Here is a 24,956-nt window from a genome sequence, read left to right on the forward strand (position 1 = left end):
CCCTCCCCCAGACCCACACTTTCCTTGGGAGAGGGGGTTCCAGGATGAAAGGAGGTGCAGAGAAGTCGCTGCAGGGACCAAGGGGCACTGCCTGGGAGGTCTGAGGTGCCCTGGGCTCAGGCCCAGTACTGGGGAGAAGGGACGATAACCTTCCCCGAGTCCACACAGATGAAACCGCAGTCTTCCAGGAAAACACCACCAAGTGTACCTTCTTCAGCTAATTCACTAAAGTTGGGGGCGGGGGTCCCTAGAGGGTTGGGGGGGGTCAGGGACTTTATGGTCTAATCTCATACTTAAGGAATGCACATTTTTTTCCTTTTAAAAAAAGTTTTCTTTCTGCTATTTAAAAAAATGTTTCTGAGTGTAACCAAAAATAGGTATTTGTTTCCTTTTTTTTTTTTTTCTTCACCTTTAAGTCTTTCAAAGAACAACACAACAGAAAAGAGAAACAAGAAGTCACAAGAACATAAATCCTTAAACACACCTTATAGAAAAATAGCTTCCGGCCACATCTGCTGACATCGGTTGTTCCACTGTCCAGGGGCTGGGTCCAGCTGGCAGTGTCCCAAGGGACAGTGGGCTGGGGACCCCCCCTTGCACACACACACAGTACATTCCGGAGGCCCGTCTGTTCCAGCGGCTCTGTGGGCAGGACAGGAGGCAGGCTGTGGGGTGACAGCCCACCTTCCCAAGGCCCACGTGCAGAGAGGGTCCTGGGGGTCCCAGTCAAGGATGAGTTGGTGGAGAGGGTCAAAATGGGAGTGGACAGGCAGACAAGACAGAGCACTGGGAGCGTGCTGGGAAATGGCTAGTTTTTGTTCCCAGGAACAAATTCTCCTCTTATTTTTGGCTTTTTTTTCACATTTTCTTTGACCAATTCCATCTTTCTTTCTGCAGGCCCCGAGAAGCCCACACTTGGTGAGGAGTCAGGAGGGAGGGTCCAATGATACAGCACAGGCCCGGGAGCCAGCGAGCCTCGAGGTAGACATTTTCTTTCACACCTGGAAATGGGGAAGTGCTTTTTTTTTTCCTTTTTTTTTTTTTTCCTAAACTCTGGACAACAATGTGGGGAGGGAGAGGGGGTGCCCCTCAAGGGGCTCGAGGTAGGAGTACATTCGGGGCTCTGTGGGGCGGGGGGGCTGAGGCCACGGCCCCACTCCCCTGAGGACATTCATGCCGGCTGAGGTAGGTGCTGAGAGCCAAAACAGCAAAAATCCATCCTGAGAAAACAAGTCGTGGAGGGTGACAGTGTCAGGGGCCCAGCCACAGCAGGGGCACATGTTTGGAGTCGAATTCACCTTTCTCTCTCTTCTCTTTCCCTTTTTTTTTTTTTTAAATTTTAAGTTTGTTCTTTTTTTAAAGAAAAACGTTAGTTCAGTTCCAAGTCATGTGGGTACCAGGCAGAGGTTGGGGGGGGGGGGCCTTGGCCCAAGGGAGGGGCTCCCGCAGGAACCCCTCCGGGTCCTTGCAGGGTGTCCCTTGCCAAGGCTACTGTAAGTCTTGACAATCAGAGGAGCAGTCAGGACAGAAATGCTGGGAAGCCCCCATCCGAATCCCACATGACAGGAGAAATCTTGCCTTTGACCTGAGAATGGGGGGTTGCTCCCTCCAGAGCCTCCTGGACACTGGCTACTGTCCCGAGCGAGCTGGCAGGGCGGCTGGTCCTTCACTCAGGAGGCCGGGGCCCGTGTCCTGGGGTGGCAGGGCAGCGAGGGGGCCTACACAGGGGGCCTTGGCCTCAGACGTCATCTCCTCCAGGAGCCCGAACCCCTGAAGCGGCAGCATGGAGAACTGGGTCTCCTCACACAGGGTAGGGGCCTCGGGGTCCTGCTGGGGAAAGGGCCAGTCACACAGGCGTCAACAGGAGGGCCACAGGCTCGTGAGCCCCCAGCCAGGGAGTCAGGCTCTGGAGCCAATCCCACTCGGGGGTTCAGTCTCCAGGCTTCCCTGCCTGACCCGGGGGCACAGAGAGAAGCACCAGCTGCCAGTCTTGTGCCTGGAGAAGCCCTGCAGCTTGGCGGAGGCCGGTGACCAAGGCTTGTGACCAAGGTGAGGAGGGTGGAGCCTGAAGGAGGGGGTTGGCTCGGGGGAAGGCGGGGCACTCACCGTGGGTCTGGGGTTAGGTCTGGGGTCGGGCTGCCCCACGGCCCCCGCTCGGGGAAATAGCTGCTCCAGTTCCTTCATGTCCACATGTTTCCCATCTCGGCCCAGCTGGCCCCGCTCTCCCTGTCCCGCCCCATTCAGTGCCAGGATGCCAGGGTCCCTCTGGCTCCGGGGGCCCTGAGGAGGGGAGAGCTGGTTTTCTACATCCTTACACAAGAGGACCCTAGGGGGTGAGCCAAGAGTTAGGGGGAGGGATGTGGGAGGAGCAAGAACAAAAGGATGGAGACAATGGGCCCCAAACCCTGCCTCCCCTGCGGTTTTCCGGCTCCAGGCCTGTCTACCCCATGCTGGCCCAGCCCCCTCTCCCTGGCCCAGGACCCACCTGCCCCTTTGGCCGAATAAGAGGAAGAGGACACAGAAGATGATGCAGGTGACCCCGATGTGGATGCCAATGACGATGCCTGTGGTAGACGTCTGGTTGGTGGCCTCCTCCTTCCGGCAGTCACATGGTGGGCTCAGGGCTGGGGGTGGAAGCAGCGGCAGGTTGGGGGCTGTGGCTCCCAGACACCCAGCCCTTGAGGGTTACTTCTCCCTCGGCTGCTCGACATATGAGTTGTCCTCGTTAATGGGACCCCAGCCCAACCTTTAGGGTTTTTTTACCAGTTACTGAGCACTAACTTTGTGCCAAATACTGGGAATAACACTTTACATGGACCATTTCACCCTCCAGACAGTTCTATAAAGCGGGTATTACTATCCCTGTTTTATGAAGGAGAAAACTGGGGCTCAGAGAGGTTAAGTAACTTGCCCAAGGTCACACAGCCAAACAGCAAACTCAGGTCTAAGCCTTGTTCTCCAGGGCTGCATGTACTGTTCTACCCTCCTGCCTTCCCTGGATGCCTGCTCCCCTCCTCCCTCAGCCTCTCTTCCTGAAGGCCAGTCTTTAGCCAGACCCCATCCCCAGCCCTCACCTGTCCTCTCAGATGCTCCCCTCAAAGACACGAAGCGGACTGTGGCATTGCCATCCCCATGCTGGTTGTAAGCGAGCAGCTTCACCTCATACACTGCAGTGGGGTCTGGGGGGAAAGCCAGGATGCTGAGGGACCTCCCCCGGCCCCACCAGGCGGCTGTCCGCAGGGTGAACTGGAGAAGACCTCTGTGAACCACCTCCTGGCACCAGGCACCACACCCCCGCCCAGCTCCCCAAGCCCCAGCCGTGTCCGCCTCACCGAGCTGGCTGAGGTTGTAAGAGGAGACAGTTCCAGGCAGCAGGATGGGGCCGGTGAAGGAGGCCTTGCTTGCTGGGCGGTAAAACAGCTTGAAGCCGCCCTCGTGCTGGGCCAGCCGGGGCCAGGGCTCCCACAGCAGCTGCAGGGTGGAGCTGCCCAGGACTCGCACTGACAGTGGGGGTGGGGCAGGGGCTGTGGGCGGAAAAGGAGGCCGAGATGTGAGGACTTGGTGGTTGAAGCTCTACCCTTCCACCTGCTACCAATGACCCAGACACCGCCCCCCCACCCAGAGCCTGACCGCTCTCTGACCTCTAACCCAGGGCCTCTGCTTGCTTAAATAGCACCTTTACGTGAATTAGAAAACAACACCCCTGGGACTTCCCTGGTGGTCCATTGGCTAAGAATCCGCCTGCCAATGCAGGGGACACGGGTTCGATCCCTGGTCCGGGAAGATCCCACATGCCGCAGAGCAACTAAGCCCGTGTGCCACAACTACTGAGACTGCATGCCACAACTACTGAAGCCTGTGCACAGCAATGAAGACACAGTACAACCAAAAAGAAAAAATCAGAAATAAAGTGTTGTCAGGTTTTTTAAAAAAAGGAAAAAAGAAAAGGACACCCCTTCCTCCAAGTAGACCCAGCCCCGACTCAGCCTCAGGGCGAAGCACTCTGTGCAGTGCACAACCTGAACAACGGTGCACAGGGGTTCTGTCCTAATACCCTGAGTGTCTGTGGTTTTGTGCTCCACACCCAGACCTCACCTTCACCTAGAGTGCTGGCCAGGGTGGGGGCAGAGGCTGAGCTGGCCCCCCGGGGTGTGTAAGCTTTGATGTAGAAGCTGTAGGCAGTGGAGGGCTCCAGGTCGCTCACCAGGTGCTGAAAGGTGCTCTTGCTGACTGCTTCCTGATACTCCAGCTCTGGTGGGTCTGGGGAGGCCAAGGGTAGGGCAGGGGATTAAAGGGGTATGAGGGAATCCTACCCACACTGGTGAAATGAGGGCAGCCAGGGTGCAGCCGGGAGAAAGAGGGAAGGTGTTGCGTCAGCACGTGTGGGATCGAGGGGGATGAGAAACAGTGAGTAAGAGGGAGGGGATGCAGAGGCAGCCTTGCCCTCCTGGGCCCCACCCACCAGCAGCCTTCCTGATATGCAGGACATAGCCGATGATCTCCTTGGTGTTGACCAGGGGCTCGGTCCAGGACACGCGGACCTCAGTGGACGACACAGAGACCGCCTGCACGTTGACGGGGGGCCCGGGCAGGCCCTCGGCCCACAGCACAGTCAGCCTGGCGCTGGCCTGAGAGGAGCCAGCGCTGTTCTCGGCCATACACTGGTAGATGGCCTCATCTTCAGGGCCGATTCCAGAAATGGTCAGGGTGCTGCAGGGGGAGGGAGAGCCTCAGATCCCCTGCTCCTTCCGGAGTATCCCTTGGAGGTTGGCCAAATCTCCCCATTTGAAAGATGGAGAAACTGAGCCCCTCCAGAAGACAATAGGCTTGTCTGAGATCTCTCAGCAAGTTAGGGGCAGACCTGGGACGACTCAAACCCAAGTCTCCAGACCCCCAGTTTAGTGTTCTTCCCTGGTAGGAGGTGCACAGCCTCCTACCATCTGGGCCTCACGCCGGCACACCCACCACACACGTGCCTGTTGTTATTCTTGAGCCGGACGTGGCCTCCTGGCCCCAGCACCTGTCCATTCTTCAACCACGTCACATGAGGGGGTGGCTCACCCTGGGCCTGGCAGGTGAACATGGCTGTGGTCCCAGCCGGCCTGGAGATGGACTGGGGGTGCTGGACAAACTCTGCTGGGGCTGGGGTTGGGGCGGGGGCGGGCACAAAGAAGCATAAGGGTCACGAGGGGTCAGGTGTACAGGGAGGGGACAGCTGTGAGTGAAGGGCTGAGGAAGGGGAAGAGGGTAGGGCCAGAGGTCTGCAGGGAACAAGTGGGTAGGGGACATACACACCCACCCTGCCCCGGGGAGAATCCTCCAGGTGGGGCCCACCCTCCTCCCCCAGCCTAGCCTCTGGGAGATGGTGGCAGCCCTCGCGTCCCTCCACCCCAGAGAGGCAGACCCAAGAGAGGACTCCATTTTAATGACTGTTTAAAAGACTGACATTTGTATCCGAAAGCAATCAAGCTGAGCTCCCTGTTCAGGAAATTGTTAAATAAATAAATGTGCTAATAGGTTTGGCTGCACCTCTAAGGCCGAAGGCCGGTAATGACGGGGAGACGGATGAGCCCTCAGGACCGGCCCCCCTCACCCCTACATTCAATTCCACTCTCCTCCAATCCCAAGCCTCAAACTTCCATTAACACCAGAGAAATGAAATGCTCCATCACTTCCATTTGGACAGATTAACAGCACACGGAACGCTAAACAAATGGGCATTTAAGTTCCTAACTCCCCTCTCTCCCACCTCTCTGGGAGGGAACAACCACAGAAAACCCCTGAGAATGGGACTCCAAGCCGGTTCACGGAGACAGTTTAGCCCCAGGGCAGGAGGATGGACAGAATGAGCTGGTCAGCTGCAGAGGCCCCACATACCATGGGAGTGGAGGCCGGCTCTGTGTGTGTGTGTGTGTGTGTGTGTGTGTGTGTGTGTCAGGAGCTGGGGTGTGATAGTGTGAAATGACAAACACACTGAGAGTGTGCAGGCAGGTGTGAGCGTGGAAGTGCCACACGTGTGAATGAGAACAGCACGTGGAGGGAGGGACACATGGGGGTGACACAGGTGGGGGAGACCAGCTGAGATGACAAAGTGGAAATGACTGGGGGGGGTGGCGATGGCACCTGGAGGGGCAGATGACCAAGAATGTCCTCGCATTCCCAACATACACATTCCTGGGGGAGGGGGAGAGACACAGAGCTGCTGCCTTTGGCCTGGGCTGGGGCCCTGGAGAGGGAGCAGGGGCAAGGTTAGGGCAAGGATAGGAAAGTGGGTGAGTACACGGCACTGGGCTTGGGCCAGGGATGTCGATGAGGCAGGGAATGTGGGGCGGGGAGGTCCGTACCTTGCACCACCAGCCGGCCCTGTGCCGTCCTCCTCACCCGGGTGCCGGGCCTGTTGGCTGCACAGACGTAGACGCCCGAGTGCTGGACGGTCACGTCTGAGATGATGAGGTTCCCCGTGCCCAGCACCTGTATGCCCTCCACCCCAATGGGGCGACCATCTGAAGGGGAAGGGGAGGGTCAGGGAGGTAGGTGTGCAGGAATGTCCAAACTTGGAATCGGCCACCATCAATCTTCCAGGGAGCCCCTGTCTTTGACTCTTCCCTCTGAGCAACATGGCATTGTGGAGGCGGCCAGAGCAGCACAGAAAACTCTCACCCAGCAGGAGAGAACTGGCTCCTGATCCTAACACTGTCACTGCCTCACTGGTGACCTTCAAGTCCCCTCCCCTCAGTTTCTCAAACAGGAAAGTAAGGGGTTTGGGTTACATGGACATTTCCCAGCTTGATGTGTCTCTCCTGAAAAAAGTTCCTTGGTCAGATATCCATTCTTCTCCTTGACTGTCACAATGCGCGTTAATATAAAGGCTCTGAGAAGTCCTGTAGCAAAGGGATCTGGTTTACTGTTTCCCAAACTTGTTAGACCACCAAGCCATTCTTTCCCCTTGCAGATTTCACTTTGGGAAATGTTGCACCAGATGGTCCTTGCAGGGCCTATGGGCTCCTCCTAATGGTGAGGCCACTCTTTCCAGCCTCTCCCAGTCCCCGGGCCCTCCCCCCACCCAGGATCAGATTAGCACAGTCAGAATGCGAGGAGACAGCTCCCCATTCAGTCCCTGAAGTGGTGAAATCTACTCCATTATCCTGCCTGCTGCCCCCTCCTTCCCGATCACTCAGCTGCTACAATGTGGCACAGTCTCCTTGTGAATGCGACCCCACCCCATCCCCTCCAGACTCTCCTTCCCCCAGTGACCTTTCCACTCAGACAATGTGGGCCCATCTGCACCCTTTCATTTCTCTCCTTCAGCTGCCTAGGGATTTAGGCTGGGGATTTAGGGGGCCAGGTTAGAGACTGGGGGGTCCAGAGAGAGGATGTGACAACTGGCTGAGATTTTGAGGGGTTTGGGATCGCATCACTGGGGAGGATGGCCAGGGTGTAGATGGCAGAGATGAGTCCGACCGGAAAGAGACTAGGGGTGCTGAGAGCTGCAGAGGGGTTCTGGAGGGCCCGATGGAGATGCCCAGAGTGAGGGGAGCATGGGGGAGGGGAGCTGGCGCAGGACTGCCAGGACTGGACGAGGTAACCTGGGGAGCTAAGCCATCTGCACAGAGGGAGGGAGAATGCAGTGGGCAGGCGGACCTCCCTGGTCCTGCCAAGGAGAGGGGAACCCACCCCCTCCCCAGGCCTCGAGGAGAACGGACCCCCACGGAGAACAAACAGGATTCCAAGTTCCCCCTGGAGCTGGATGAAGAGACTGGCCCTCCCAGGGGTGGGAGAGGCAGGGGCTGCAGGATGGGGCTCACCCAGGCGGCTCCAGGACACAATGGGGCGCGGGTTGCCCGTGGCGACACACTCGAGCACGGCGGTCTGGTGCACAGTCAGGGTGAGGTTCTCAGGCCCCACGAGGATCGTAGGCTCCTTGTAGGCCCCAGAGCCCGAGCCTGGGAGGAAGATGCCATATTTCTTCACTTTAGCTGGGACCCTTCCCACCTCCTCACCACACCCACCCACCCCCAATGCACGGCCTAGGACATGGTGGGTGGGAGACAAGCTCCAGCCCAGAAGCTGGGTCCCATGCGTAGAGAGGAGAAGCCAGCAGCCCCAGGACGTTGCTCACACTCATCTCTGCGGTCAGGCCCCGCAGGGCCTCCAGCGGTGGGAGAGCCACCCTCACCCAACCACCCATAAGCAGAGGGTGGGCTTCCTCAAGGAGAACTGAGCCAGGGAGGGACCTCGAACGCCTCCTGAACCCTCACCCTGAAGAGCACAGAACTTTGTGCTCACAAGGTGCTCTGTATGCACTTGGCTGTCCAGGCTCTGGGGCTCAGTTGAAGAGGGACTGATTGGAGGGTGGGGAGAAGAACGAGACAGGGCCAAGGACCCTCACCTGACACAGTGAGGCTGGCCCCATGGCTGACCCGGACACTGGCGACATTGGAGGCCACACAGTGGAAGACGCCGCTGTCCTCAGCCTGAAGGCCTGTGATCTGCAGGACCCCCTTGGGCAGCAGTGTGTACCTGTGGCGGGAGGGCACGGTCAGCCATAAGCAAGCACAAGCACCACTGGCCACAGGGTGACTCAGCATCACGGACACAGCCCAGGACCCGGCCACTACCCCAATGTCACTTTTGTCATCACAGACACACTACGGGACTCTCACAGGTGGATGCACCTGCGATTCCAGCCTCGACAACCATCACACACAGATCTTCGCGTGCATTCAAGTGTTGAATCTGGGCCCACAAACCACACAGATACTCAGCCTCAACAAAGTTGCAGAAACACCACCCTGGAGGCCGCAGGCAGGCCTACTTCAAGGCCCAGACACTGGACTGGCCTGCCTCTTGGTCATCCCTCCACCTTCCCCACCCGGGGCTCACCTCTCATTGTCTGTATCAATGGGGACTCTGTTCTTCTCCCAGGTGATCAGGGGTTTGGGAAGCCCATGGATTTGGCACTGGAAGCGGGCCACACCGCCCTCCTCACCCACGGTGGCCTGAGGGTGCACGTGGAAGTCGGACATGGCTGGAGAAAGAAAAGGAAATGTATATGGGGAAGGCACACTGCTGAGGTGCAGAGGGGATGGGAGAGGGCATGGGGGGCCTCGGGTCTGTGTCCTGGAGCCCTGGAGCTCACCCGGCTCAGGGCACAGGGTGTCTTCCCCCAAGCTGAGCTGGCAGGTGCAGGGCACAGCTTGCTGGGGGTACATCGGCACTTACCCTGCCTCCTACCTGTGGGAAACATCTCCCCCTAAGGGATGGTATAGGCCGGGCTGGGACACTTTGAGAAAGGTCTGGACAAATTCTTGGATAAACCTCTAACATGGAAATCTTGGGCTGCGGACCCACGAAGCCTAGTCAGAGAAAAGCCTTGCTCCCACGGCCTGCTCCCCACTTTTACAGCGGCTTTCGGATTTATTTTTATAAACTCCCTGTAAGGTATGCAAGTGCTAAGTATTATGCTGTACGTTTTACAGAATAGGAAACAGAGAGGGGAAGCGATTAGTCCAGTGTCACCCAGCAGGGACACTGGTCGTTAGAGCCTGGTTACCAGCACCCAGTGGCTTTCTTTGCCCTTCATCATCACCCCCTTATCCCCAGTTCTTCTGCAGCTTCTCAATGCACCCCAAGAAGGTGGTGTACCATCCAAGGTGACAAGCCTCTTAGAAGACAGTCAGACCTACCAATCTACATTTCAATGTGCCATAAATATTCAGGGGCTGCCTTCCCACCTTTTGGGGATCTGAACTGCTTGAGCTCTGATCATGGGAGGGGCCGTGGTGCACGCCCCCCACCCCCTTTTAGGCCGGTGAAGTGTTCCTGCCCACCCTCACTCCCATCCATCCTTACTCCCCAACCTGTAAAGCCCAGGGAAGGGGCCCCTCCCACATGGGTTCCCAGCTTCAGCACCAGGGCTGTGATTTCATTAAAATCCACTTTGCTTCAAGTGCAGGAAGGAGGCTCACCATCTGTCCAGGCAGGCAGCCCCTCCCCTCCAACACTCCATCAACTGGGACAGTTGTCCCCTCCCAGAAGAAGCCCTCCCTCTCCCCACAGCAGCAGGGACGCTGGAGTTTGTCCTGGTCCCTGCTCTGACTCCCTGGTGCGGGTGGGCACACCCCGTCTCAGGCCCCCTCAATCTACCGGTCTGTTCAGGACTCCAGGGCAGCTCAGAAAGGCCGAGCCTTTGTGCCCTTCTTCCCAGAGTCTCTGGGGGCTGACTCTTTTGTGGCACATTCTCCATCTCATTTGCATGTGGTTCATTAAATATAAACATGCATAAAAATCCCCAGCCCAGCCTCCTCCTCCTTCAGGGCCTCCTGGGAGTATGGCTGATGGGTGTGAGCGCGTCCTTGCACGTGTGTGCAGAGCTGTGCTCGCTGGGAGGACATGGTTGCCTCTGTGTATGTGGTGTGAGTGTCCAAGCTGGATGTGAATGGGGGAGGGGTTGTATCCCTCAGCTCCTGTGGCTGGTGTGTGATTCTGGTTCTGTGTAGGTAATCAATCACACATGTCCCTGTGTAGGTATAGTCCTTACAAAGGGCACCTTGGGGCCCTAGGAGCGGGAGATGGGGGCAAGCGCCCCAGCTGGTGTCCCCATCAGGCTCAGTGAGATGATCCCCAGGGAGCACTGTGAGGTCAGCCTGCCCAGGCTCAGGCCAAAGGCTGTGTTTGGCCAAGGGCCTGCAGGTCAGCCCAGAGGTTTGGGGCAGGGGGCTGAGGCACTGGTAGGGCCCCTCTACTGCTTCCAGGCCTCAACCTCTAGGAGCGCAGGGCTGGAGGCAGGGCTAGCGAGCGGAGAGGGCACCCCGGCTCCTGGGTCAGCTGTCTATGCCCCACCCACCCAGCCCTGCCCTTCAGGAGCTGGGGAGCTGCCTGCCCCCTCCTCACTCCAGCTGGAGAGGAGCCTGCAGCCCCCCAGGGACTTGGGGCGGGGACTAATGGCTCTGCTGACTACAGATGCCTCCTCATTAAGGAACCCGAATCCTTTTGTGTTTCTAGCCCCCATTCTGGGCTCCCTGGAGGCGCCTAGAGCTAGGAGCTGGCCTGAGGAGAGATGCAAGGGAAAGGGCTGCTTCTCATCAGGGCGCACTGGATGGAGAAAGTTTGGCCTCTAGCTTCTTTCTCCCCCTAAAACTAAACAATGAAGAAGCATGGGTTGAATGTGATGCTGCAGAGGAATGCTCGAGCAGGAAGGGGTGGTAGTTAAGGAGCCAGTCTGATCATCTTCACACTGTACAACAGAGTCCGAGGGGTCCCCAGGGGCCCCTGGGATGCACCTGGGGCCCCTCCCCACCCAGGGCTTCACATCTCCCCTCCATCAGAGCAGCACCTTGCAAAACCTCTCTATCAGCTTTACTTAACTGCAGTTCTGCCAAACATTTCATTTGAAAGGTAGCTTTGCTTTTAAAAGTGCTTGAAAACCACGCATGTAAAGCCAACACATTCATTTTATGAAAGGGAAACTGAGACCCAGGCCCAGTTGGTGGCTCTACTGGCCCCAAATCAGAAGTTCCATGCCCCAAGCCCTCTGCTGGGGTGTCTCCAGCAAATTTTTCACTCTCCAAGGACAGGTGACCCCAGGGCAGACTGCAGGCTGGGCCAGCCTCTTCTCACTGGCTGTGAGTTGGCACTGTGTGACAAGTTGCAGGGACGACAGTGAGCCCCCAAGAAGGTTTTTCTGTCCCGTCCCTCGGAGCCCAGCTGGTTAGGCAGTGTGGTCCGGGGGAGGGGGTGCAATAGGAGGGTGTGGTCCTCTTTATCTGAGGCTCCTTCTTCCCTCCCCTTCTTCCCACCCCTACTCAACCCTTGGGTCAGCCCTGTATATCCCTTCGGTGTCCTGGGGGATTGCAGTGAGACCGTGGGCAGGCAGTGTCAGGGTATAAAAGGGAAGAACAAACCTGACTCCATGTTGGATCTGTTTCTTTTTCTTTAACCTTTGTATTCTATTGCTTTTGCTACAAGTTAGTTGCTAAAGGGATGTTGCCTAGAGCTTAAAGTATACATGATGGCCCATCTCTGGGAACCCTGCCTCCCATAATAGGAGCGCTGGTCCTTTCCTCCACAGATGAAGGGGTGAACAGGTACTCTGCAGGGCCTCCCACGTCAGACTCCTGCCGCCTTCCTGTACAGGCCTTTGTCCACACTCAGCTGAGCTCACTCCGAGTTTGTCCACTCACTCTGAGTTCACTGCTGACTTCTTTAGGAAGTCAGGGGAGAAAATTTCTCAGGGCCACTTAGATCTCCGATCTCTCAGAGGGGAAACACGTTTGGTTTACGTGTCTGTTTTGCACTGGCTTGTACGAGCAGGCCATGGAGCCAGCTGTCCCTCATCGTGTCTCTCTGGGAGAGGGTCCCTGGGCAACCATGAGGACGTGGGGCTGAGGACTGGACCTCAGAAAACGCTGACCTCTGAGCAAGTCATTCTGGAGGCCACTGTGTGGTTGACAGTGGTGGGCACAGTGGCTGGAGGCACTATTTGTCAATAGTTTTTTATTATTATTATTTAAAATTTTTATTTTATTTATTTATTTTTGGCTGCGTTGGGTCTTCGTTGCTGCACACAGGCTTTCTCTAGTTGCGGCGAGCGGGGGCTACTCTTTGTTGCAGTGTGCGGGCTTCTCGTTGCGGTGGCTTCTCTTGTTGCAGAGCACAGGCTCTAGGTGTGCGGGCTTCAGCGGTTGTAGCACGCGGGCTCAGTAGTCGTGGCTCACGGGCTCTAGAGCGCAGGCTCAGTAGTTGTGGTGCACGGGCTTAGTTGCTCTGCAGCATGTGGGATCTTCCCGGACCAGGGTTCGAACCTGTGTCCCCTGCATTGGCAGGCGGGTTCTTAGCCACTGTGGAGGCACTATTTGTGGCCAGTGTGGGTAGCACTGTGTATGGGGCTGGTGGACATGAAGGTGGTGCTGTGGCTTGCGGCTAACGATGCTTTACCTTCCTGCTCACACCTGTTGGTCGGGTAGGAGCTGTTTCGGGTTCCTCACTTCAAGCTGGGTTATGGGAGGGGGCCGTGTTGGGAGGCCCCTCCTGTGTGAGGACCAGAGAGAGTGACAGGGAGGACAGAGGCCTGCTTGGGGGTCATTATGGAGAAAGGAAGAAGAAAGCACCTTTGTCCTCAAACAGTCTGAGAAGGAATCTCCCAGCCGCTCCCTGTCCTTGCCAGGGGTACAGCTAGGCCGTGGGGAAAGAGGGTTCACAGAGACAGCCCAGCAACCCACCGGGCTGGAAGGGAGCAGAAACCAGCAGGAAATGGCTCCTGGACACCCCTATAAATCACCCGAGGGGAGGGGAGTCTCCTGAGAGCCAGATCTAGAGCGGCTCAGGGAGGGGAGGGGAACTTTCCTCCTGGTCCACGACCTCTGGCGAGGTCAGGCCTGGATCTGATTAGACAGGCTCCAAGGGGACGCTGCAGGGGCAGGAAGGGTCGGGGCAGAGTGCTGGGAAGGAAGCCGGCAGCATACCCCAAGCCCAGCCTCCAACCCTTTGGCTACAGCCAGACTCCTATCTGGTGTGTGATGACAAAGAGATCAGTGGGCTTGCTGGGATGGAGAGTTCAAAACACAGCCTTTGCAGAAGCCAGCGGCACTGGAGGTCTGAGGCACCGACTGCCCCCACTCATACTGCCATTCAAGAGGAATAACCACGACCTGCAGACTCTTCCAAAGGCCATCCAAAGTCCCCTTCCTTGTATCCATCCCTGCCAAGGACCAGGGACACCCCGAACGCCCGGTTCCTCCTCACGCAGCTCAGATGATTGTAATGTTTTTCCTTCTACCAGAGGCACAGCTGAATCCCATATGCTTCCACCCAATGCCCCAACTTCCCCCTTGAGAATCTCATTTTTTAATAAAGTAAGTAGCCAGCTATTAAGCACTAGAAATGTGACCAGTCCAGATTGAGTTGGGCTGTAAGTGTAAAATACACACTGGATTTCGAAGATTTAGTACAAGATAAAAAGACACTAAGCATTGGGGAAATGCAAATCAAAACCATAATGAGAGGCCACATCACACCCATTGGGATGGCTACTACCAGAGCAATAACAAAAAACAACAGAAAATAGCAAGTGTTGACAAGCATGTGGAGAAATTGGAACCCTTGTGCACTGTCGGTGGGAATGTAAATTGGTGCAGCCACTATGGAGAACAGTATGGAGGTTCCTCAAAAACTTAAAAATAAAACCACAATCCAGCAGTTCCACTTCTGGGTATATACCCACAAGAATTAAGGGTCTCGAAGAGATATTTGTACAGCCACATTCATAGCAGCCTTATTCACAATAGCTAAAAGGTGAAAGCAGTCCAAGTGTCCATCAACAGGTGAATGGAGAAATAAAATGTGTTTATACATACAATGGAATATTACTCAGCCTTAATAAAGGAAGGAAATTCTGACACATACTACAATGTGGATGAACTTTATGGACATTATGCTAAGTGAAATAAGTCAGTCACAGAAAGACAAATACTGTATGATTCCACTTATATGAGGCACCTAGAGTAGGCAGATTCATAGAGACAGAAAATAGAATGGTGGTTGCCACAGGCTGGTGGGGAGAGAGGAATAGGGAGTTACCGTGTAACGGGAATAGAGTTTTACTTTTGGGAGATGAAAAGAATTCTGGAGACGGATGGTGGTGACGGTTTGCACAATAATATGAAGGTACTTAATGCCACTGAACTGCACACTTAAAAATGGTTAAGACAAAAAAAATGGTTAAGACAGTAAACTTTATGTTATGTGTATTTTACCACAATTAAAAAGTTGGAGGGACTTCCCGGGTGATCCAGTGGTTAAGAATCCACCTTCCAATGCAGGGGACGCAGGTTCAATCCCTGGTCAGGGAACAAAGATCCCACATGCCGTGGGGCAACTGAGCCGGTGCGCTGCAACTACTGAGCCCATGCACCACAACTAGAGAGCCCGCAGGCCGCAAACTACAGAGCCCATGCACTCTGGAGCCCACATGCCACAACTAGAGAGAAGTCTGCACACCGCAAGGAAGAGCCTGTGAGCCGCAATGAAAGATCCTGGTGCCGCAACTAAGACCCGATGCAGCCAAAAATAAATGAATGAATGAATAAATATTTTTTAAAAGTTGGAAAAATAATAATTTTGATAATAGTTAATAACTTAAAATATTGCTAACAAGCTGAAATGATAATATTTTGGATTTTAAAGACAGTTCAAAAAATGTAAAAAGTATTAATAATTTTAAAATAATGATTACATGTTGGGATAATATTTTGTATATATTAAGTAAAATAAATTTATTATTAAAATTAACTTCACTTGTTTCTTTTTTTTACTTTTTTTGTAAATGTGACTATTAGAAAACTTAAAGTTACCTACGTGGTTTGCATTATACTCCCGTTGGACAGTCCTGCTCTAGAAGACACGACCAATTTTGTTCTTCACACAACAGATCTTCAAATACTTGAGGTCTGGGTTGTTCCCTGAGAAACATCTTCTGAGGGGAAACACCCTTAATTCCTTCAGCCACTTGTGATGTGAAATGATGTTCAGATGCCTTAAGCCTGAAGACCCTGGGGATGGTATGAACCCAAAGGGCCTTACACCAGCAGGGGACCTGGAGCAGATTTCAGCCATCATCTGTAGTGAGCATCCTTGTGTTGTCCAATATGACAGCCACTAGCTACATGTGGCCACTTAAATTAAATTAAAAATTCAGTTCCTCTGGCTCCCTAGCTACCTTTCAAGTGTTCAATAGCCACAAGTGGCTATAGGCTACCTTATGGGACAGCACCAATAAAATACTTCCATCATCACAGAAAATCCTTTTGGACAGCACTGGTCCACACCCAAGGCAAGGCCTCAGACCCACAGCTGCTTTCTGTCTTGCTCCCTCTCTCTTGCCGCCCCGCCAGAAAGCCCCCTTTCTTCTCCATCTTCATCACTAGCCCAGCTTTGCCCCTAGCAGATCCCTCCTCTCCTGGCCACATGGACTCAGAGACTGCTGACAAGGCCCGCATTTGATCGCATCCTAAGGCTGTCACACTGCATGGCAGAGAAGGCCTCACACAGCACGATTTCTACTTCTGGTGGGGAAATAAATACTTGCTGAGAGCATTTTGAGGGAGCAATGCAGTGAAGAGGTTAATGGTACAGGCTCTGGAATCAGACAGAACTGGGTACAAGACTCACCTCCGCCACTCTTAGCTCTGTGACCTTGGACAAGTTAGTCTCTCAGAACCTCTATTTTCTCACTTATGAAATTGGGATGACAATAGCTCATGTTGCTAGAGCCGCTGCACTGGCAGGAATCAATGAGATTTATTTGTACAGTGCTTGGCACAGTCCTTGAAAAATAGCAAATACTTGCCAGTGATTGTTGAGGGGAAAATAGTAGAATCTTGAGTTAAAAGGTGCTGAGAGGTTATGGAAGAGCACGGTAGGATTGGGGTTGGGTGGCCATCTACTCCAAGAGGGTAGCCGTAGTCCCATGGAGAGGCAAAAGCTCAGAGAGCTAGTGGCAGAGCCCTCTGGAGAACTGAGTAAAGACAGAATCTGCAAGGCCTGAATGGTGAGAGGGTCAGTGCAGGGGGAAGGGGGCAGCCTGGTATAAACCAGAGCTTGGCTTGTATTTCACTTCTGCCTGGGGGCTTCACAGAGGCCCCAGTAGGTGAGCTGTCACTTGGAAGAAGCCATTGGGTAATTGAGGCCTTGATTTCTCTAGTAAAATGTTTATGAAGCCCATAAACTCATGCCTTTATTGGCCAGGCTCATTCCGGGGGATGGATGTGGCTCTCCAAGGTGTAGTTAAAGCACCTGCTGAACTCAGGCACCCGATGGCTACTCTGGCCTCCACCCAGACCCACCAGGCAGAGTGACTCCTGGAGGGCGAGGAGGCCAGCCAAGTCCACATGCTCTTTAAACTCTGCAGAGCACTTGTAAATGTCCTCTCTAAATGCGCATGGGAAGGAAAGAGGTGACGGCAGAGAACCCTGAGTCCTAGGGAGGCTGGCAACTTGCCACAGTCCCGGTGGGATATTGGTTTTGTCATCAGGGTTCTCTGGGCCAGGCTTAGCCTCTCCAACACTCTGTCCCAGTCTCTCCAATATCTGGGTCCCCACCTTGCCCATGACTTTGGCTCCGTTAGGGAAGATCCCCTACGTTGATTGGCTGATGACATTTGGAGTTGAGGAAAGTATGAACTTAGAAGACGTGTATTTACTTCCCTGGCTCTCCAAAGGGAAGTCTGAGAGTTGAATTAAGGTTCTGAATCCAAAGAGTAGGTGTTTTTTGCGGGGGGCGGGAGGGAGGCACTGTGTGGGGTTTGGGTGTTGGATGGGTGTGGGTAGATGGTGTCTGGAGCTTACAAACATCCCCAGAAGACTGCGATGGCTCAGAGGCCCTGTTCAGCTTTGCTGGGGGTGATTGATTCATCTGGGCCTTTGCCTGGTGACCCTGCTCTGAGAAGCCTCTGGAACCTTTTGTCTCCCTCTTCAAGCCCCTTACCCCCTGCCTTGGGCCTCTGAACCCCAGCCCCTCCCTCCCACCCTCCCACACCACCACCAGCTCACCACTCCCCGCCCAACCCCAATTCTAACACAAAAGGCAACTTTGTCTTTCAAGTCAGCAGCCATAAATCCACGTCTCTCCCCTCCCTCCTGGCAGCCACCTCTGACAAATGGGGTGGGGGGAGGTGGGGGACAGTGGGGGGCCAGACTCAGCTTGGGAAAGTCCTTGCATCCAGCTGTTGGCCCACTGTAGGCTGGTGAGCATCGAACCTTTATGGTCTGATCTTCGATTCCAACGGATGGTAAGACCCAAGGCACAGCTGCAGGAGGGGCAATCTGGGGCTCTCCGCAGCCTCTGGGCTGGGCTTTTACAACCCAAGGAGAATAAAACCTCTCAAAGCCCTACTTTTAATTATTCAGCCCACAATTCAGAGGCTCCGGTTCTTCCTCAGATCAAGTCTTGTGCTCCCCTTCCCTCCCCTGCCTCCAGCCCACCGTGGAGGGAGTGAAGTGTGCCTGGGGGAGAGTGTGCTGTGGAACACAGGTGGTATGCCTGCCCGATGCGGCATACTGGATGTACCACTGGGTGGGTGTGCCCTGCTGCTGTCAGTGTGGACCCTACACATTCAGGGGAGGGGAAAGGGGGAGGAGTATCACCCACCCCACGTGACCACCCTGCCTCCCCCACTGCTAGGTTTTCAAAAGCAGTCCCAACTTCAAATATTTCGCCCTAATTTTCATCCCACGTATCAGGCAATGAGTCACAGGATGTGTCCTGGTTTGGGAAATACAGTCCTCTGTCCTATTTACACAGCACACCCACTGAATTAACTCTAAGCATTCATTCAACAGATACTTACTGATGTGTCTGAGAGAATGTTCTGGCACTCCTGAAGTAAATTCCCTTCATCCCACAGGCCCTGTCCTTAGGTTTTCTACCCAAGCTCCTAGAAATATCAGAAAGGTGAAAGCACCAGAGCCAGGGTCTTAGGTACTATCATAGTAATGTGGTCCTGAAAAACAGAAACCTGCAGAAGCCATGATGGGCAAAGGTAAGATATTATATCAGTATAACCCTGAGAGGTAGGGATTACTAGCTTTTCTGAGGTGCAGAGAGGTTAAGTAACTTGCCCAAGGTCACACAGCCATTTAATGATGATCACACGTTAACATTTAATGATGCCAAAGCAAGCATTTGAACTTAGAGTGGGTCTAACTCTAAATCCAGTGCTCTTTCCCTGCATCACAGCTGTGAGACACACACACACACACACACACTCAAATGCTGCTCAGACATGACTAACCATACCTGCAAGCACTGGCACAGAAAATCACAGAGGCGCACAACATCCCAGACCCTTAAAAGTACCATGCCTACGCACATTCAGAGACACCCGTGACACAGCAGGCTTCACTTTAGCTGAACTCCCCCAGGGTTTGAGGTAGGTTTCATAGCGCGTGACTAATGCAGATAAGCACCATGATAAGATGGTGTTATTAGCCCACTAGTGGTCACTGAGCCCACACATGTTTCCTAAATTCTATTAACACAGGTAAATAAACAACCCAGATGCTAGTCTCCAGGTAGCTCTTCCATGAACATTTCCAGATCAGCAAACCGGGAAACCAAGCTGCAAGGATGGGGCCTGCAGGGTTACTCCTGTCACCTGTTGGGCCCTTATAAAATAGAGTAGTTTATTTTCCTGGTTTTGCAGGGGGAGGACAAAGCATTGTGAGATGCTAGCAGCTTCCATGGGGTGAGTGGGGGTAGGGGGCGGGGAGACGGAAGGTGGATGTGCTAAAGGGAAGGGTAGCTGTGACTGACTCAGTCCTTTTAATAACTGGATCTTGATAAAGCCAAAGCCCCTCTCTGGGCCTCTGTTTCCTCCTCTGTAAAATGGGGTAGTTGAGTTGGACAAGTTATAAAGTCTCATCCGGTTGTAGCCTTTGAGACACATGTGCTTCCAGGCACCAGCCAAGGGTGCAGGGTCAGGGAGTCGACTTGGGAATCTCTCTCTGCCTTAGACTTGAAAATGTCCAGGCCCAGCAGAGCCCCTCTCCATAGACTGCATGTCTCCGCCCGTGTCAAGGTCACCAATCTTCCTTATGTAAACCTGCCCGGGCCCACAACATCCTTAACTTCCGTCATTCTGGTCAGGATACCGGATCTCCCTCACCTCCCGGAAGGGCGTCTGGTTAGGGGGCCCAGGCTGGAGCTATTAAGTAAATTGCTTTCACATGACCATGAGGACCACTCAACAAAAACAGATACTTCCCCCAAATTTCCAGAGCCATATATTAGGATTTGTAGGACTAATATAGCAGGCATTAGGTAATGGAGAGGTGACCTGGGATCATGCCTGGCTCTGTCACAGATTCTCTATGTGACCCTTCAATTCCAACCTTGGATTTCTCATCTGTAAAATAGAGGAGTGGAGGAGGACAGACAAGAGAATCTCGAAGGTCCATACCATTAAGAGTCTAGGATAACACTAGGTAAAATGGTCGCTCTCCACCCATGAAAGGACCCTCTCCTATTCTCAAACCTTGATCTGATGCTGTATTCACCTCTCATGGCTCTACAGGACCTCTGGCAGCTCAGCACTGAACCCCGATAGTTTAAGGCCTGCAGATCCTCCACCCCAACAGCACTCCAGAAGAAGCCTTATCAGTTTGGGGGAAGAGGGAGGCCTACATTCCATGGGAGGATCATGAACCTTCTTGGTTGGTTAGGGCTACCAACTCTTGGAAGTAGACTTATTTGGGAAACTCCACTGCTGCCTTCTAGTTGTCGGAGGTCTCCTAAAGCCCTAGGAATCGTCCGTAGAGGGTTTCAAAAGCCTTCCCTGAGATTTTTTGATGATGGCCCTTCTGACCAGTGTGAAGTGATACCTCACTGTAGCTTTTTTTTTTTTTGCGGTACGTGGGCCTCTCACTCTTGCGGCCTCTCCCGTTGCAGAGCACAGGCTCCGGACGCGCAGGCTCAGCAGCCATGGCTCACAGGCCCAGCCGCTCCGCGGCATGTGGGATCCTCCCGGACCGGGGCACGAACCCGTGTCCCCTGCATCGGCAGGCGGACTCTCAACCACTGCGCCACCAGGGAAGCCCCTCACTGTAGTTTTGGTTTGCATTTCTCTGATAATTAGTGATGCTGAACATCTTTTCATGGGCCTCTTGGCCATCTGTATGTCTTCTTTGGTGAAATGTCTATTTGGGTCTTCTACCCATTTTTTGATTGGGTTGTTTGTTTTTTTTGATACTGAGCTGTGTGTGTTTTGGAGATTAATCTTTTGTCCGTTGCTTCGTTTGCAAATATTTTCTCCCATTCTGAGGGTTGTCTTTTTGTCTTGTTTATGGTTTCCTTCGCTGTGCAAAAGCTTTTAAGTTTAATTACGTCCCATTTGCTTATTTTTGTTTTTATTTTCATTACTCTAGGCGGTGGGTCATAAAAGATCTTGCTGTGATTTATGACTTAGCCATAAAAAGGAACAAAATTGGGTCATTTGTAGAGATGTGGATGGACCTAGATTCTGTCATACAGAGTGAAGTCAGAAAGAGAAAAACAAACATTGCATATTAACACATGTATGTGGAATCTAGAAAAATAGTACAGATTAACTTATTTCCAGGGCAGGAATAGAGATACAGATGTAGAGAACAGACTTGTGGACACACACAGCGGGGGAAGGAGAGGGTGGGATGAATTGGGAGATTAGGTTTGACATAAATACACTATCATGTGTATAATAGACAGCTAGTGGGAACCTGCTGTAGAGCTCAGGGAGCTCAGCTCGGTGCTCTGTGATGACCTAGATGGGTGGGATGGAGTTGTGGGGGGGAGGGAGGTCCAAGAGGGAGGGGATATAGGTATACGTATAGCTGATTCACTTCATTGTACAGCAGAAACTCACACAACGTTGTAAAGCCATTATACTCCAATTAAAAAAAGAGCTTTCCCTTAAATTCAAAGGAATCACCACACCCACTCCTAACCTCTCCCTTTTCCTGTGCCTCTTATTAACAACCTCATCACGCACCAACTACCCAAGCTAAAACAAACCAAGGTGTCACTGCCTCATCCGTCTCCCTCTCCCCCACAGCTAACTGGTCACCAAATCCTGGTCTAACCTCCCTTTTCCCTCCCATTGCCTTGGCTCAGGCTCTCATCACTCTCAACTGTTTCTGTAATAGCTTCCCCTCTCCAGCCTTCCCACTTCCAGTGCTCTCTCCCTCCTCTTCTTCCTCCATCCTGAAGCCATAATTATCTTCCTGAATATCCAATATGATCATTAAACATGTTTGGTGGTTCTCCATTGCCTTGAATCAAGGTACTCTCCTTGGGATGGCATTCAAGGTCTCCATTATTAGGTCCTGATTCATATTTCGAGCTCCAAATGCAGCTAATTCTCTCTTCATGTGATTTGTACTTTGACTGTGTGAGACAAGTTTGCCTTCCCGAGACATATCATAGATGGTCATGCTTATATTCCTTTACTTCTGCTGTGCCCTTTGCCTGGAACTCTTTTGCCAGTTTCTCTACTAGCACCCCACCTTCCACATCCCCCAAAGGAGGCAGAATTAATTCCTGCCTCCAATGTGTTGCCTTGTGCCTCTCTCCTAGCTCTTATCAGACTTTATTAGAATCAGTTGCTCACACATCAATCGCCTACTAGTAGCCTACGATGAGTCCCTTACCGGCGCAGAACAGTCTAATTTACCTTTCTACCTCCAACACCTAGAACAAATACTAGGTAGATAATAAGTCCTCATTAACTGTGTCCTGAATGCTGGCTTTAAGGATCATATGGTCTTGGGGATCATTCCCCGTTATCTTCTTTTCCACCCAAGTCCCCACCCTACCGCAATTCATTGCCTATGGTGGGCAAGTTACTTCCTCTCCTTGAGTCTCAACTTCTTCAATGAAATGAAGGACTTGGACCAAGCACCCGCTACCCACTTCTCAAACTTGACTGTGTATCAGAATAACCTAGGGTGCTGGGTAACAATGCAGATTTCCGGACTCCACTCCCTTGGTCTGGCGTGGTGCCCTGGAACCTATATTTCTGTGAAAGCGCAGGAGGCTGCCTCATAATGCACAGCCAGAATTGGGAACTCCTGGCCTGGCAGGTTCTCGAGAACCCTGATCTCGCCTCGGGCTCCAGCATCCGACGAGGGCAGATTCTCAGCCCAGCACCCGCCTGCACACCCCCCACACCCCCCGCGAGCAACGGGGCCGGCTAGTCCAGGCAGTGTGACTCCGATGCCAGCAGGCGCAGAGCGGGCGGCGGGGCGGGTGGAGGAGCATGTGGGAGCCCGGCCCCCGCGGGGCCCCAGTGCAGGCATTCGGCTGCCGGGCGGGGTCAGGGCCCTGAGAGCCGCTCGCTCGGCGGCAGGAGTAAGTGGGACCATCTGCTCCACTCCGCAAAGGTCATCGCTTTGTGTCAAGCTCCCATCCCCCCCTCGCTCCTCCCCCACCTTCCCTCTCTTTGCCCTTTGACTCCCGGGACTCCAAAGAAAAAAGCACTTGAGGTCCTGATGAAAGTGGGAGTGTGATGGGGAGCGACGACGGCCGCCGGAGCTCGGGGCCCGCGCAGAGCCGGGCCTGCTCCGAAGGAGAGCGCGGCAGGCGGCTGCGGGACGAGGAGGACCGGCCGCGTCCCGTCCGCGGGGCCCGGGCCTGAGCCGGCGGCGCGGCTCCCGAGGGAGGCGGCGCCGGTTCCCACAGCCGGCCGGGCCGCCGGGCCCCTTTGAAGTGGCCGCAGCTGCACACCCCGACCCGCGGCTAATCCCCGCCGACGCGGGCGTCCTCGCCCCCCCGCATAGCAATAGTGTCCGCGCTGAATGGCGCTGGCTAATTACCTCGCTCGCACCGCCGCGGGTGAATGAGAGAATCCGGCATTGTGCGCGGCGAATGGAGAAAATAAGACAGCCATTGTCCTCGCAAGCCAAACGAGGGTTTGATGTCGCTGGGGCGAGCGAGGCACCATTTCCCGCCACCCCCTCCCCCCGGCGGGGGCAAATTCCCCGGCTGGGCCCGGGTCCGGGAGGACCGGGCTGGCCCGGGGAAACTGAGGAAGCAGGTCCGGTCTCCCCGGGAAAGAATCCCTCCGCCTCCCGTGGAAGCCCAGCGGGCGGACACATGACAGCCCGGGGTTCCCCTCTCCACCAGCAGATTCTTAGCGGCACCTACTGCAGTCGCCCGGTTCTGTGCCCGACTTAGAAAAAAAAAAAAAAACAGCAAAAAAACAGGCACGGCCCTGCCTTCGACAGCCTAATTAGATTTCGTTGGGAACACATGGAACAATCGGAGGAGTCGGGTATTTGTATCCCTCAGTGCTCAACTGTGTGCCACCAGCTGAAAGGGCTGGAGAAGTTCAGAGAATGGCTGGGAGAGATGTGAGGAGAGGAACAAGACCCTGAAAAGAAGGGGCAGGAAGATGGGGAGCTGTGGGGAGCCTGGACTGAGGAAAGGACTGGCACCTTGGATAATTTGGACCTCCCCTTTCCAACCATTTCCCTCTTCTGGGAGGAAGAGGGAAATGGTTGGAAAGGGGAGGTCCAAATTATCCAAGGTCTGCAGAGCCAGGTTTCAGGATTCGGAGGTAATGCCGGAAGCACGGAGGCCACTGTTTTGATTCAAGAAAGGTCCCGATGAGAATGGTGGATGGAAAGGTAAGATTGGAGTTCCAACCACTTGCCTATGGAAGCCGACTCATTATCAGGAACCAGACTAGCCTCAGGCATTTCCTTTTTTTCCTGTATAAGGATGTGAGGGGCTCAGCTTAGAAATCAGCACTAAAGGAAATCACGATGCACATGGACAAGCTGATGATCACACTGTTTATGCATTCAACAGTTTCTGTGCCTTATCAGGCTGCCTTCTCTTCACGGTCACCACCAAGTAAGGTTGCTTTTTGGTGGGGCGGGAAGAGGAGATTACATCCTTCAAGATCAGGAGGTGTCTTATCTTTCTGTCCCTCAGAGTACTCAGCTCAGAGGCAGGTAGGTATAGGACAGATGCTCTTGGAGATGTGCTGATTTGAGAACTGACCTGCTTTAATATCCTTCAGTTCCAGTATCCTTTTCCTGGGAGCACGTACTTCCTAATCCCTTCTGATGGGCTCTTAGACTATTTCTGCCTAAAGGAGGAATGTCATACATAAGATCCAATGTTCTATCAGGCTTCTCAAGTGATAAAAAGGTCTGTTGCTCAGATCAACAGTAGGCTGTTGGGCTGACCCAGTAGCCCTTAGCTAGCTAGCACCGCTTACAATGCATATTACAGTAGAGCTCTTTCTGAGGCAGCAATCTTTTCTAAGGTTCTAATGTCCATGTTACCACGACTAGATTATAAGCCCTTTGTGGGCAGCCCATAACTAGAGTCTGAAACAGGACCATCCATCCATCCATCCATTTATCAGAGAATAAAATTAAAGAATGGATAACACATAACACTTGTTCAGGGACTAAACA

At 53.6% G+C, this 24,956-nt stretch overlaps 1 protein-coding gene across 1 annotated transcript in view; it reads right to left on the reverse strand.

The window, feature by feature from the left end:
* Positions 1-868: 868 nt before the first annotated feature.
* The window catches only part of IGDCC3 (immunoglobulin superfamily DCC subclass member 3), a 39,389-nt gene continuing 15,301 nt past the window's right edge, over positions 869-24,956 (reverse strand). The window contains exons 2-13 of the mRNA XM_027123754.1: positions 8,884-9,028; positions 8,390-8,520; positions 7,806-7,943; positions 6,345-6,503; positions 4,977-5,142; positions 4,463-4,710; positions 4,096-4,260; positions 3,333-3,524; positions 3,075-3,179; positions 2,486-2,624; positions 2,107-2,326; positions 869-1,830 (exon numbers count right to left, since the gene is read on the reverse strand). Coding sequence (XP_026979555.1) covers positions 1,630-1,830; positions 2,107-2,326; positions 2,486-2,624; positions 3,075-3,179; positions 3,333-3,524; positions 4,096-4,260; positions 4,463-4,710; positions 4,977-5,142; positions 6,345-6,503; positions 7,806-7,943; positions 8,390-8,520; positions 8,884-9,028 — 2,009 coding nt within the window. The 3' untranslated portion in view covers positions 869-1,629. The remainder of the gene's footprint in view (positions 1,831-2,106; positions 2,327-2,485; positions 2,625-3,074; positions 3,180-3,332; positions 3,525-4,095; positions 4,261-4,462; positions 4,711-4,976; positions 5,143-6,344; positions 6,504-7,805; positions 7,944-8,389; positions 8,521-8,883; positions 9,029-24,956) is intronic.

This window comes from Aethalodelphis obliquidens, unplaced genomic scaffold, assembly GCF_003676395.1.
Source record: "Aethalodelphis obliquidens isolate GAN/ISIS:26980383/991018 unplaced genomic scaffold, ASM367639v1 scaffold26, whole genome shotgun sequence".
Classification (NCBI taxonomy): domain Eukaryota; kingdom Metazoa; phylum Chordata; class Mammalia; order Artiodactyla; family Delphinidae; genus Aethalodelphis; species Aethalodelphis obliquidens.